Here is a 14,628-nt window from a genome sequence, read left to right on the forward strand (position 1 = left end):
CATGCCATCACTCACTTTCCTCAGCCAGGATGTCTCTGGACTCTCAGCGATTTATCAACATTTCACAAGAATCAGCAGTAAGCGATGCACATGACTGGCAAGTAGAGCCAGCCATTTCTTCTCCCACATCTTCTCCCATATCTTCTACTTTCACTTTTATGATGAAGAAAAGTGAAAACATCCCTCAGTGACAATTCTGTATCCCTCTGGCACATCAGCTGCAACACAAGCCCTAAAAACTTCTTTGGTACCAAGGAACCTATGCCTACAAAACAGCACTTCAGTCTGAATAATTAATATGCTGTCAGCTGGCCGTGTTTTTGGCAAGTGAGTGAATTTAATCCAATTACAGCAGAGGTGATGAGGTCAAGCTGAGTCTTAGTAAAGAATCACCAGCAAGACTGTCCTCAAAACAGAAGACACTGCAGCTTGCTAGACTTCTTCAGAAGAGCGGACACGCTGTAATGAAGTTTAGCAATGCTCAGACTTGTTATAACAAAGGTAAGTGCCAAGAAACTGCTTTGTGCCAGCAAGCAGAAGAGGAAAAGGATTCAGCAAGAACACACTTTGTAAAGCACACTGTAATCCTAAGCACTTAATTGCCTTTGGCAAGAGCTGCATCCCATTGCTCTCTCAGAAGTTGTTTTATCTGCAACTTGATGCTCACAGCTACAGGGATGAATGGAGTGGGGGAGGAGAAGAAACTTAGGGAACCAGTAAGAGAACTACAGTTACCAGTCTGTCTTTACTGGACTACCAAAGCAAAATATAGAAAATATTGGTGCCTGCAAGGCCTGATCTGCACATCAGAGGAATCCAGAGAGCTCTCATAGCAGCAAAAGAAACTGACCCTCATCCAGGCCCTTTGAATTGCCTACAGGGGCAGGGAAATTTGCTGTAGAGTTGGACACCTGTATTTATACTTCAGTACTTATGTAGGGCTGGCCTCACTTCCAGACATTCTGACTGAACCCATATAGGTCACTGTAAATTTGAAGGTATAATCAGAGTTTGCTTCTTTTCGCTGCTTATAATGCAGCATTCACAAATATTTTATAATATGTTAACCCCAACTCATTTTTCCCACATAAATGGAAGACTCAAAGGTAAATAATGCACCAAGCCTCTTTAATTAAATAAGGAGTCTGGGGGAGGAGTTTCTGTAGACCCTTTTAAATCTTAAAGCCTGCCAACTGGATGAACAAAAGGTAGATTAGGCTCACATGATAAATCCCAGCAAACCTGAAAAGCCTTTGTTAATAAGTCACTAAGGGAATTTCTTTCCCCCCTAGAATTTCTGCTCACCAGAAGTGAGAGTTAGGATTATTTGAGTGAGTTTGCCTTCCAGCAGCATTAAAGGGGTATATGCCTCATGGAGCTCTAATCTCCTCATTTCTATAGAGCTCAATTCTCCTTTCATTTCTACCAAAGCAGAACTAGTTATTCCCAGCTTTTATACAGGGAGCAGCTGCTGAAACTCCAGAGGCACAAAAATGTTTATTAAATTAGTCAAGACGCCCACAAAAACTAAACTGGAATTCTATATCAGCTTTAATAGCAACAACAACAGGAGTACAAATGTATTTTCATTTCATTTTGGCATTTCTTTCATGTAGCAGGTTGCTAATGAACCTTTTAAGTTTCCATTCATAAGTTAGTGTTCAGTAGCTTGTTCAAAGAGCCAAACAGCATGTTATTCTGGCAATTAGTATACTCTTCTGTTTGTAGAGACACTTAATGAAGACATTATTAGAGACAGACCTTGCTGTAGCATGTTCAACAGACCCTGTACAAAAGACCCACATTTTAGCAAAACCCACACTGTAATCACAGATGACACAGACAACATTTAAAGCTGTGCTAAATTTAAAAAAATCTCCCAGAGTCCATCCTACCTGAATCCATCTGGCTTCACCAATAAATCCTTTTCAGCACTATGGATTAATCATATCTTCTCTGCATGCAGTGCTGAAATCCAAACAACATATGTAGTCCTAGTGTACATCACAGAAGCATTTCCATCAGTGAAGGGGATGGAGGCAGCTGTACAGGGTTTGATAGGATGCTGTCTGGCACAGTAGATGCCACTGAAAAAGTTTAGATAGTCTACTGCAACACATGCAGCAATGTGCTTCTAGAGCAATGAGAGAAAGGACACCTACCTTCCAAAGGGAGGTTAAAAAAAGAGTCATTTAGCATCAAAGAGAGAAGAGTGTATTAACCAGCCAGTGGGGAAAAAAAATTATCTTCATTACCTCCTAACTCATACCTGTGGAACAAAGTTTGGAAAAGCTATTGAGTACAGCTCTAAACACAGCAAAAGCAAACAACCGCAGCATGTTTTATTATGAACTTGACAAGTTTATGAAGGAGAGGAGACAAGTCTGCCCACAAAACCAGGATCACTTCCAGCCCATGCTCAGACCTTAATTCAAACTACCTAGAAGAGTCCAACAACCACAGACTGTGGCTGCAGTTCTCCAGAGCCTAACCAAAAACTTCAGCCATCTCCTTACATGGCTTGCAAACAGCTTCTGAGAACATTTTCTGGATTTAGACATCCACAACTTTAAGGCACAGCATTTGGAGCTGTTCCGAACTCTATTTACATCTGCATTTTGTTTTAGGAGGGCTCTGAAAGTAATTTGTAGCTGTTGGTTTATAGTCTTTCTAAATACAGTGTATTTGGCCTGCGTAAGGATATTGGTATGGATTTTGATTGACTGTAAAAATCGGATCACCGCCCAGAGGAAGTCCTAATGAACTTAAAGGAGGAGTCAGGGAGAACACGAAACAGACCAAAAACTGGTGAAAAATTGTGCAGCTCTTACATTTAACTTAAGCCAATGGTAATACATAATCCCTGCTCATTTCAGACTTTATAAATTCCTTTTCAGCATCCTACAAGCAAACCAACAGAACTTCACTAAATTATTTCCTTCATCCTCCTTTGCACCATGCAGCAAAGCAACTAAAACTATGGAGAGATGCTTGCAACAGCAAAGTATCAGATTTCTAACTTGCTTTGCAGCAGACCTACTAAGATTTCCCTACAAGACCAATAAAAATTGGGTCAGCGATATTAACTTCTGTGAGCCTCCCACATTTATATAAAATCCTAGCTGTGATGCTTATTAAACCAGACACTCTCTTTCTGCTCATGCTTATCTAAAAAGGTTAAATGCCATTAATATATTGCACACCAGCACAGGACATGCTCCCTATCATTCTAATGACTGGTCCTCTGGCAGCAAACATTCTCCTACTAAAACAAAGTCAGTCCAGTTACTTTCGGAGTTAAAGCACTTGTTCTGTAGCATTAGGATGCAAAGTGTTCAGGATGAGTGTAATATTAGTATCATGAAAATGTGTTATCACGAGCACTCTGTTACAAACTACAATGCACACAGTGACCAGCTACAGAAGAACAGTATCATTTGAGGAAGCAGAAAGTACTTTAGATACGTACCAGATGAAAATTAACAATTCGGCTATTAGTAAATATAATTCTGATTTAAAAGCAGAAGTCTCCTAAAACACGCTCTTAAGAGCCTGGTTCCAGGAACATCTCAGCAAACAAAGTTGCACAGGAAGACGCACATCATATTTGGCAAATAATAATGCAAGTCATTAGCAAAATAAATAAAGATGTGTGTAGGAAGTAGAAGGATGTAGATAGTAGTTCTGTTAGGGATTTAAAATACAAGAGGAACTACTAGTTTTGTTACAGCTTCACTGACAGAAATGGCTTTCCAGCACTGCACAAAGAGGTAGCATAATTCTGAAGTCTCAGTAGGAACACACCTTCTGCACATCCTGCAATTCCATGCTCACCCCCCATAGGGCTCAATGCTTGGAATCCTCTGGGAAGTAGGGTGTGTGGAATCAGGTATTTGCATTTATCGTCTCAGCCGTTCCCTTTGTAGAGAGCATAATGTAGCCTTCAAAGCACTTATGATGCCGCTTCCTGACTCTGGGAGAAGTATTCCTATGGATTTACTCTGCAGAAGGCAAGACTGGTGCTAAAAAGTATCTTTAAACTGTAAGAGGAAGGAAGGATTCTCTGTCTTTCCATCCCTGGTCTCCAGCCCCCGCTAGTCTGCCATGCCACTCCCTTCCAGGCTGAGTGCAGGGAGCAGTGCCAGGCCAGAATCCAGATGTGCATACACAGGAAAGAGGATTAAAAGGCAAAGAATCCCCAAAAGTACATTGCTCCACAGCATGAAAGCAGCATGCAGAGAAGTGATTCCCCCTCCCTGCCAAGTTAATGATTTTAAATATTCATCTCCTTCCCCCAACCTTATGCAGCATGTGTCACCAGGATTTACTCTTCTCTCAGACACTAAGCATATTGTGCAACGTGGTACAAATTACTTTGAGAACAGCAGAAGTTAAAAAAAAAAAAAAGACACATAATTTAGTCTGAAACATTAAAGATGTGCATGTGGAGCGAAGGAACATTCCTACATGTGCCTCCACATATGCACCTTTGTATTTGAAAGGCTCAGGAGTCCAAAGGAGAGCCAGAGAGATTATCCTTACAACCGAGCATATGAATGCTTTTTCCTAAAAATCCTTTGCTACCTGCCAGCAGAGAAGTATAAAACTTTAACAAATCATACATAAAAGATGACAAGTACTTACTACCAGGTTTGCTTGCTCTCGGATTAATGCACTCTGGGAGAGGAGCCGTAGGTGAGCCCTCCTCCCTGCAGGAGCCCAGCTGACGCTCTCGCAGGGGACGGGACGGGACGGGAGCTGGGCTGAGGCACCCGCAGGAATCCCGCGGCTCCGGGGATCCAAGCCCGGCATGTGCCCGCAGCCCGAGCCGCTGGGCTGGCCCGCTGCAGCGCCGCTACCTCGTCCCTCCGGAGAAGCAGGTTTCCCTCCTTCTCCTCCTCCTTCTCCGCCTACTTCACCTCCCCCTGCGGAGGATGCCCTGGTACCCCCGACCCGTGCCCGCCCACGGGCTTCCCCCTGCGTCCCGGGGCGCAGCCGGCAGGGAGAGCCCCGCGGCCACGAGTCCGCCCGCCCGCCGAGCTCCACAGCCCCGGACCGCCTCCCAGAGCCCACCTGCCGCTCAGCTCGGCTCAGCTGGGCTCAGCTGGGCTAGGCTAAGCTGGCCGCGGCTGCCCCGCACAGTCCGGGAGCGGGGGAAGCGCGGAGCCCGCGGGGGAAGCGGTGCCCGGCGGCGATACCGACTGCGGCCGGCGCGGCTGCCTTTAACTCCTTCCCTGCGGAGCCTTGTTCGGCAGCCGCCGGGCTTCCCCGGGCCCGCCACAGCCAGCGGAGGCAGCGGCACGCCCAGCCCAGCCCAGCCCAGGCCAGCCCAGCACCTGTGGAGCGCAGCTCGCCCAGGAGAGGCGGCTGTGTGGGGGGTGTACAGAGCAGGACCTGGGGGTGTATGAGGAGTGTGTAGGGGTGCGCACGGGTGCTGTAGGAACTGGGCACAGGAGAGCCATGTGGTGGTTGTGTAATGGGTACATGGGGGTTATAGACCGTGTATGTATGGGCTGCATGTATGGGGAAGCACAGAGGACTGTGCTTATGGGCTGGCATGGGACATGAATGAAATACACACGGGATATGTACGTGTGTTCTGGGGTGAGAGCGTATCCTGCGTTTAGGGGGAGTGCACAGAGGATGTATTGTATGGGAAGGTCTGCGTGGGGCTTTGATAGGATGTCTGAGGGGAGTGCAAGCATGTGGGTGTGTATGGGGTGTGTAGAGGTCTGTATGGAACTGCAGCCCTACCATGCACTGCCCCAGTGCCAGCAACGGGGCACTCTCCCAGATACACAGGGACCTCGGGGATGGCTTTGCCTCCCCTCCTCCTCCAGAGCCTGGCTAGGGCCCATGCGCTGGCACATCTGTCTAGGGATGTCCAAATCTGGGACAGGGGATTTAGTTTAATAAACCGTTTACAGTTAATTGTGTTAAGTGCTAAATTAGTGTACGAAGGAAGAGCAAATGAGAGATGGGGACAAATTGAATCCTCTTCAACAATAAGACCTTAGAACTGATGTTTTACAATGTGGAGCTGGAGACCCTGAAGGGGAGGGGTAGGGAAACGAGGTACATTGCAAACTTAAAGCCTTTTTATTCCTGTATTTTTTAATTTATTTTTTTTTATTTGCACATTTAAAAAAAACCTAGTCAGCTATTTATCTGAAATGGATTTATAGCCAGATCATAAACATACATGGGGATAGACATAAAAGATAAAAGATAGACATAAATGATAGACAAAAAGCCCAGGTTCTATGGATAAAGCCTTTTTTTTCTGTTCTCTTGCTTTGTCCCACGCTGTGGTCAGATTACTGCTGGGTACCTTTAAATGTGGTTCTGAACTGCTACAGAAAAAGGAAAGAAAAAGATGCAGAGAACTTCCCTCCTCACCAGGCTCTAAGATACCTCTGGGGTGGTAGAGCAAATGACAGTCCAGGTTACAATTCTTTCTCTCCCCTTCACTGTTTCAGCAACCATCAACTCAGAAAAATATGGCCAAGATAAGCAAGTCACAGCAGAGATGTACTTCACTGCAGCGATGTCAGGAGTTTTATATTTGCAGAGACCTCAATGTTTTTCATTTTGATTCTGAGGTGAATTTTTCTGCCTTTGGTAGAGCACGTGCCCTGCTACCTGAGTAGGCTGTACAAGGAGGCAGTGCTTGCTTTTTTTGGTACATCATTCCTAGTACCTGAGCACAAGCCTCTGCAAAGGACAAAAGCAGTTACCATGAGTCCATGAAAAGTTATAGCCATTACTTTTGACTCTTTCAGGTGCAGTACAAAGTGAGTGAACTGGGAGGAACTGCTGCTGCCTCTTCGAGAGAAGGCGATGATAGTTTTCTTATTCCTAATTTCTTTAGATTCACCCTGTTAGGAGAAGAAGAGGCTATCCCTGTTTTAAAGGCTCTGGGACTTTGAAAACAGATTAATAGAGACTTATTTTTTTTTATTTTTATTTAAACTGGAGTCGCTGAAATGGGAGTCCTGAAGAAAAGTAACTTTGTTGTCGGAGGTTCTGAGTACCTCAGTCCTCTCACCGTTTCTGTTAAACCTCTCTCTGCAGATTTTCTTCTCTATGAAGTTACAAAGAGTTTAAAAAAAATTTTAAGAATATCTGTAAAGTAAAGTAAACCCGTGAGTTGGTACAAATGAATTTTAAAGACAGCTATTGGTCAGTTCACTTCACAGGTAAACTGGTGCCAGGTAACGCTATTTATAGTACTAGCATTCAACTGTATGTACACACTGTGCTAATTACATCCAGCCAGACTGTTACATTTTCTTTCTCAATGCAGGGTTGTGGCATATTCTGGATTGCCAGATGTTTTCCTCTTTAGTCAAAAACAAGTGGACATACATCCCTGATCTTTGATGAATTGTGTGACTGTAGTTGATTTCAAATGGCAGTGCACAAGCACGGAATTCCACAGCTACATACCCATTGGCACATGAGCTGTTAAAAGAAAGATGCTTGTTGTATGAGCGTTTTCTTTCTGCAGATAAATGTTTATTTGGCATTAGAATGCAGAAAGAATATGAAAACCCGAGAGCTATGCAGAGCCTGGCACAAGCTTGCTTTGATCGTCTCAATGGTCTGACTGAAGTCTGTACTGCCAACACCTTTTCGGAAGGAGTTTTCTTCTCAACATTTTTAAGTATTGTTTTAAGGAGATACTGCTCTGCATCATGCTTATGCTTTTCTGCGCTGATTTTTAGCCTAGGCTTCATGAAACCCATTTTCTTGTAAATGTTCTCATGTCTTACCAGTTGGAAGTTGCTGCTCTAGACAATCTTGTAATAGCATCACCGTATCTGCTTTCAATTTAAAATGATTGCTCAGGCCCTAAACACTCACAAAGAACAAGGCCCAGTGTTGCCAGTGAACCCACATCTGCCTTCAGCTGAGAGGGAGGAGTAGGAGACACTTGAATTGTGATGAAAGCCACTGAGCTCCATAAGGAGAGCAGACGGTGCCCCTGCTGGGTTTCAAGGGATTGACTCATTTTCAGCAGAGCTCACAGAGCTTTCTCTTAGTGTTTTTTTTTGTTTTGTTTTTTTTTTTTTTTTTCTCTTGCACAAATCAGATCAAGAAGGAAAAAAAAAGAGTGAGGGATCTCCCATCCTAGTAGAAGCCAGTGTGACATCACACTTCGTGCCCAGCCACAGTTTGTCCCCAAAGTCTTTTGGGACCATTTATCTTCTAGTTGAGCCTTTGTCCTAAGAGCCCTCTAGGATGCTGGAAGTCAATAGTTCCACTTCTTTAGATGCAGATCCTAAATGTGATCGAGTTTAAAACAATGAAATTTCAGATGTGATGTTTAATGAATGCTGCTCTCTAGAGTAATCCTGTGCATTCTTAACTGGCTGCTTGAGAGTTGTTTTTAATTGTAAACATCCTTCGTGCAGCTGCTTCAGAGACATGTTTAGGAAACAGCGGCTGGCTGCGTTTAAAAGATTTCAACTCATCTTGACCTACATTTAGATTTTTGTAGCTTACAAGCCACGGACTGTAACCAGCAAAACCCTCAGAGAGCTTATATAGCTTCTGTAGGGCAAGGAACGGGAAATGAGTGAAGGATGAAGTTACCCAGCTGAAGTGTTTGGAATAGTGAGTTACTGGAGCTGAACTACGGGGTTCAGATGATTATCAGGTGATTAGAAGTACAAGGAGCATAAAGGGAGTAAAGATAACCTCTCCTTTTGCCTTGTGCTTTCTTCCCCATTCATTCTTTCACTTGCAGTCTTTCTGTAAAATCCTTTAGGCTCCTTTCAGGATAAAGTTCAGGAGGTGCCTAAACACAATTGCGTTTTGATATATTTGGGAAGTAACTTTATTGTGAAGAAACACACATTCATCCATTTCCCAGAGCCCATTCTTTCTTTTCTTCTGACATATGAGGGTTTGGTTTTTTGCTTTTTTTGTTTTCGTTTTCAGAATGTAAAAAATTCATTCACTCATTTTGAAAGCGATGCAGTTTCTAATCTCTTGAGATTAGAAGACAATCTTCTAAAAGGGAGCCACTGTAATATCTTTCCAAATCTGCAGGCAGACTAAATTATCGTCTTCATCCTGCTTATGTCTTTGCTGATCATGAACATAGAAAGCATTAAAAGCCTGTGAGTTTCATGCTGCAAATAGAGATTGAGTACCTAAGGAGGGAGGAAGCCAAGAGGTCAGTCACAGTGTAGTACTAACATTGACATAACGTTTAGTCCAGCATCAATTCACCCAGCTCAGGAGCAAGAAAAATGAATTAGATGTGTCAGCAAAAGACCACACAGGCAGTTTATTCCTATCTGGTAACTTGTACAGATATCTGAGCCTTTACACTTTTATGTTTGTTGGAAAAAGGCAGCAGGGCTATAAGCATTTGGCTGCTAGGGAAATTTCATATTTGGAAACTCAGCAGCTGTTTTATCCTCTCGTATTTAGAGGCTGAAATAACATATAAGCTGGTGGAATAAACAAGGAGAAGCTAGCAATCTCACTGATTTTAAAACCAGCTAAAATGTACAACCTGTGTTTCAAACTAGCAAAATGTTCAGACTAGCAGACCAAATATTTGGTTGTGTCTGCAAAAATTCTGCACCTTCATTTTTTTAAAGCCACTGATGGTGTCAGAGAACTTCTGCTTTCATACATTAAAGCATTGAAAATATTAACTACTTCTGACTGTTGCTGCATGAAATCCATTGACAGAGTGCTATTGGTTTTCATGTAAGGCAAGTTATGGATAAAGGGAGTGGTAACTGTGTTATGCAAACAGAGAAACAGGTACCAACTGAAGCCAGATTGACCCTGCAGAAGAATCATAGACTCACAGAACATCCTGAGTTGGAAAGGACCCACAAGGATCACCAAAGTCCAACTCTTGACCCTGCACAGGACAGTCCCAGAAATCCTGTCATGTGCCTGAGAGCATTGTCCAAAAGGTTCTTGAACTCTGTCAGGCTTGGTGCTGTGACTTGGGGAACCTGTTCCAGTGCCCAATCACTTTCTGGTGAAGAACCTTTTCCTAATATCCATCCTAAACCTTCTTACAGTTCACTATAAAGACAATCAACATAAATATGATCTTGCCAATCTGCACCATGCAGTTGGTTTTTCCTCTGTCATTAAATGAAAACAGATAGTGCCTGCATGTAGGTGGAAGACACAGCTTTTTGTCCTGAGCTCTCACTTCAGCAGAGCTAAGTTCATATTGACAGGGGGAGTTTTGAGATGATTCAGAGGCTGGAAAAAATCAGCAAATATGCTTATTACTGTTTCTACCAGAGCATAGTTACATTCTGCTCAACAGCCCAAAGTAAAGAACTTCCATTACATCTGCAGTTAGTGCCCATTCCCATTCCCAGAGACCAGCCAAGACAACTGTAGAGTATAATTTACTTTTATTACAACTTTCAGTCTCTAATCTCAATTTCTAGCCTAAAGAAAGAAACACTGGTCATGGCTACATGGCTACAGCATGATTACAGAGATGCACACAATTCTTATTTTATTTTTTCTCCCCCCTTTTTTTTTAATACAAAGCTAAGGAGTGCAAATACCCCAACTCTTGGGAATGAAAGCGAAGAACAGTGTGATAGAAACAGTGTCTGATAAGTGTTATATAAGACAGATGTGTTACCCTGAAGAAGTAAACACGATAAATTGAGAAGATATATTTGAAGATTGCTTAATTCATGGCAATAAAGTTGTTATTATTTGACAAAACTCAGGTTAGGTAAATTCAACAGTTGTAGGAGAGTAATGCAGTGTTTGTAATTAAAGTTTTTTGCCAGGAAATTCTGTTCAGTTATAAACCAATACACAAAAAGTAGATATGCAAGAGGATATTATATTTACGTGTAAGTGCAGCACATGCCTGACCATGCTCCAATGCACATTTGGGATTTCCAGCCGCTCTCAGCAGGAGTTTCACATAAATAGTTCACTATCTATATTTTGGAAGCCAACCTCCAGTTACACTGTAGATATAACCAAATTTCTGTATTTATAGCCAGACCTCTACTGCAGAGCAAGTGAAAACATGCAATTTAGGGAGGGGAGTACTCCCCTCTAGGCAAGGGAACGCAGGATTTCCCAGACACTTCCAAAACAACTGCATTTGCACATCATTCAACTATGGCATATGCTATCTGAAGATATCATATAGATGTAGCTAGTACAGTTTACAGATCTAGGGAGAGAGAAAATGAATTCTTTACTAGTCCCCTTCCTTCTTTTTCCCTGAAAGAGGAAAACATTCATTTTTACCAAGCTTAATGAGAGAAACCAATCCTCTATATCAGTGCCCTAGCTGAGAGTATTGTCAGCAAATTCCATTTAGACTAAAAACTTTAAGTCCCTGTGGTGGTGTCAAATTTCTCAGACTTTAAGTTAAAAATGAGTTTGAGCAGATTAACTAGCTGGGACTTGAAGATAAAGCTGGCTTCTCTGAAAGAAATCTGTTTTACACAGCGTTAAGTGTGCTTGGTTCCTCTTTTATTCAAAGAAAGCAAAGGAGTTTTGTGAAAAGAGCCTTCAATAGGGTCTTTTCCTTTTAAAACTGTGGAAGAGTTCCAGCCTGTCTGTAGCATTGGCTTGAACTTTGTTTTTCTCCAAAGCAAGAACCCTTTAGTTTTCAGTGGCTTCCACATTTTTTCTCCTCCTTTTGTAAAATGTGCCAGTGAAGTCAAGTGTGTTGTATTAATTCAACATTTTTCCAAACATTCACACTTAGGACCAAAAAACGGAACATTTAATAAATATAACCAGGAATATGTTGGAATGTTGATTTTCTGATGATCATAAGAATTTTCAGTCATAAGGTCTAATTAAATATCCCAAATTGGAAATGCTTCCAGTGACTCTTACGTCTCCTTGTTATCTGGTGAAACATTTTTAAGTCAGCCCAAGTGGCTTCTGTGCCAAAGTGATATTTTTAATGTGAATAACACACATACACAACAGATTGCATTAAAATTCACCTAGGCTAGTGACATTTTGGCATCGCTAATCTGAAAGCATCAATTTATTTCTATGCACAGGGGGATAACTGGCAATGAAACAGCTCTGCAGTGGTAATTGTATGCATTTGTCTATAATAAAATTTTTTGGCCTAAGAAAAATTTCTCTACATGGCCTAGTATTGCAGTTTGGACTACCACTGCTGACATTCTTCAATTTTGATGGAGTGGGATAAAAGGGAAATAAAGACATCATGTGAGACAGTTTTCCAAAAGTACTATGTGATGGTGTTATCCAAGAATAAAGCATTTTTGCCAAGATTAGATAAAGAACACAAAAATGAAACCCAGAGATAACGAATGACTGATTAACCACTTCTTCTGATTAGGAGCAATAGAAATCCAGTGGTACTCAGATAGCCAGAGCTGCTTTGTATTAACTGGTAAAACGAAAAACATTCTAAGAGACGATCAGCACCCCAAGGAGCATCTCCTCTAAGTAGACAAGTCAGACAAAGGAAGCTCATTGTTTTAGAATTAGGGAACTGAGGCACAGAATAATTGTGTTGTCTGCAGCCAGTCTGTGGTAGGACAGTAATTGAATGCAGATCTCCTCACCACATGCACATTCTCTATCTATATTCCAACTGGTCAGCTGAAACAGCCTTTCATTACTGCTCTGTCAACATACCAAGAATTACACAAGACCATGAGCATTTCATATGCTTCAAATCCTCTTCTCCCACCACAGTATTTAAAAGCGTGTAGAGCAAATACTTACCACAGACACACTGAGTTCTCCAGCCCAGAGAGCAGGTTGGAAGTTTACAGTCCATCTGGAGACGACTCCTCCTGCAAAATTCCCACTGATGTTCTATTTTGAACTTCAGTTTCCTGTTGCAGGATCAAATTTTTCTTTAAAAAATCTTTAAAATAATTTCCAGCTTTTCTTGCTGTAGCTGTAAGATAAAGCTTCATTTACTTTAAGCTAAGATCTGCCTTCTTACCTTACCTCACACATTGACCTGTACCATCCATACAAAGCGTAAGACTATCACAGCACTAAAGGTAGTAAATGCAATTCTCAGGTCTACCAATAACCAGCAGAATCCATGTATTAATCTTATTTGTGTCAATATAGTCTTTGGAGAAATCAAATACGGAAATAACTACAGGGAGGTTTTGGGAGACCAAAGAAAATTAGAGTCTGGCCACTTAGCTGAGCTCATTGACTGCAGATGAAAGGGGCAATTCACAGTCCTACTCTGCTTCTAGGCTTTGACACAAGGAGGGCAGGTGGTGTTCCCCAAAGCAAAGTATTTTCTTTTATAGACCTGTGAAAATACCTCTCCCAGTGGGGCTTCACAGGCCTCCTGCAGTACAAATAACCAACTGCCAAAGTCAGACCATTTGTTTTGCTAAACACAACCCTCTCCAAAGCATTTTTATGTTACACATTTGTGTATTTTATTCATACATTTCTTAACCTACTGGGAATGAAGGAGGAGAAAGCACTTAGAGAACAAACTGTGAAGGCCTCCATTTGCTCACAGGACAACCAGGCAGCTATTTAAGAACTTTGGCACATGGGCCATGATATATACAGCATTCCATGTGCTTAAAATGAGGAATAGTAAGAAGTAAAAGAAATAGAGAACACTTTGGTCCTTCTCTTTGATGTTTTCTCTTTGCTTGAAATCCAGAACATCTTACTTTGCATGACAAGAAGCTTAGCACAAGGGAAATTTACCAAGTAGGAGACAAATCTATGACTCCTTAGAAGCCCAGGCGTGCCAAATTGGTATATGTTGGCCTCACTGCCATCATCAGTGCCAAGTCACACTGGCAGTCCTGCTGCCCAGCTCTTTCTTCATAGTGTGACGAAGTCAAACTCTATATCCTACAGTATTCCTCTGTTATAGTTTGCTCCTGGAGCACTACCCTAAAGCCTTTGAAGACTCAGTGTTTGCTGGTGTCCAGGAACGCATTCAGATTATTTCAAATCATGCTTGTTCTCTGTTCCCAATGTGTCCTGTTGCGGGGAGTTCCTTGAGTTAGACCTTCTTCCCCATCTCCAGAGGAAGGGGTCCTTTCTCTATTATAGAGGAACAGAACTCCTCAAGGAGAAAAGCAGCTGACTCTGTCCTGTGTTCACCCTTGAGCTAAGCACAGAATGACTTACTTTTGGGCTGAAAATGGCTGAGCACAAAAATGAGTACCAGCTCAGAGATACACATAGTACTGAAAAGAAATACAACTCCTTTTTTCCTCAGGTCTTTCTCTATTCAACTTCCCGGTCTCATCCCACGTGCTCCATGTAAGATATACTGTATCTGCTTGCAATCACAATATGGTTCTTCTAGTGCAGTGTCACCATGAGTTGCAGTTCCAGCGACAATTTCTTAATACCAGTTTGGCTCTTCCTTTCACCTGTTCCAGGAAAGGAGTAATTTAAAAATAGATTGTCTTCCTTGCAGCAGAGAATCTGCAGACATCAAGTTTGGCATCTCTGTTCTCTGCAGCCCTGCAGTGAAACATTGGGTATTCAAGTCATTTCTGATCAAAAGAACTACTTTTGTCATGGGCTGCTCCATGTCCTTGTAGTTCCTAAATTTTTCGGCAGCCAAATCCAAATGAATACACTTATAGTAAACACTGTTTTCAC

General features: G+C 42.2%; 1 protein-coding gene across 3 annotated transcripts in view; it reads right to left on the bottom strand.

The window, feature by feature from the left end:
• MYLK (myosin light chain kinase) overlaps positions 1-4,849 on the bottom strand; it is a 201,432-nt gene extending 196,583 nt beyond the window's left edge. For all 3 annotated transcript variants that reach the window (XM_027714929.2, XM_027714928.2, XM_039381866.1), the window contains exon 1: positions 4,645-4,849. In XM_027714929.2, coding sequence (XP_027570730.1) covers positions 4,645-4,812 — 168 coding nt within the window. In that variant the 5' untranslated portion in view covers positions 4,813-4,849. The remainder of the gene's footprint in view (positions 1-4,644) is intronic.
• Between the last annotated feature and the right edge of the window lie 9,779 nt (positions 4,850-14,628).

The sequence above is a fragment of the Pipra filicauda genome, unplaced genomic scaffold (genome assembly GCF_003945595.2).
Source record: "Pipra filicauda isolate LSUMZ 115617 unplaced genomic scaffold, ASM394559v2 scaffold10_size6260569_pilon, whole genome shotgun sequence".
NCBI lineage: Eukaryota > Metazoa > Chordata > Aves > Passeriformes > Pipridae > Pipra > Pipra filicauda.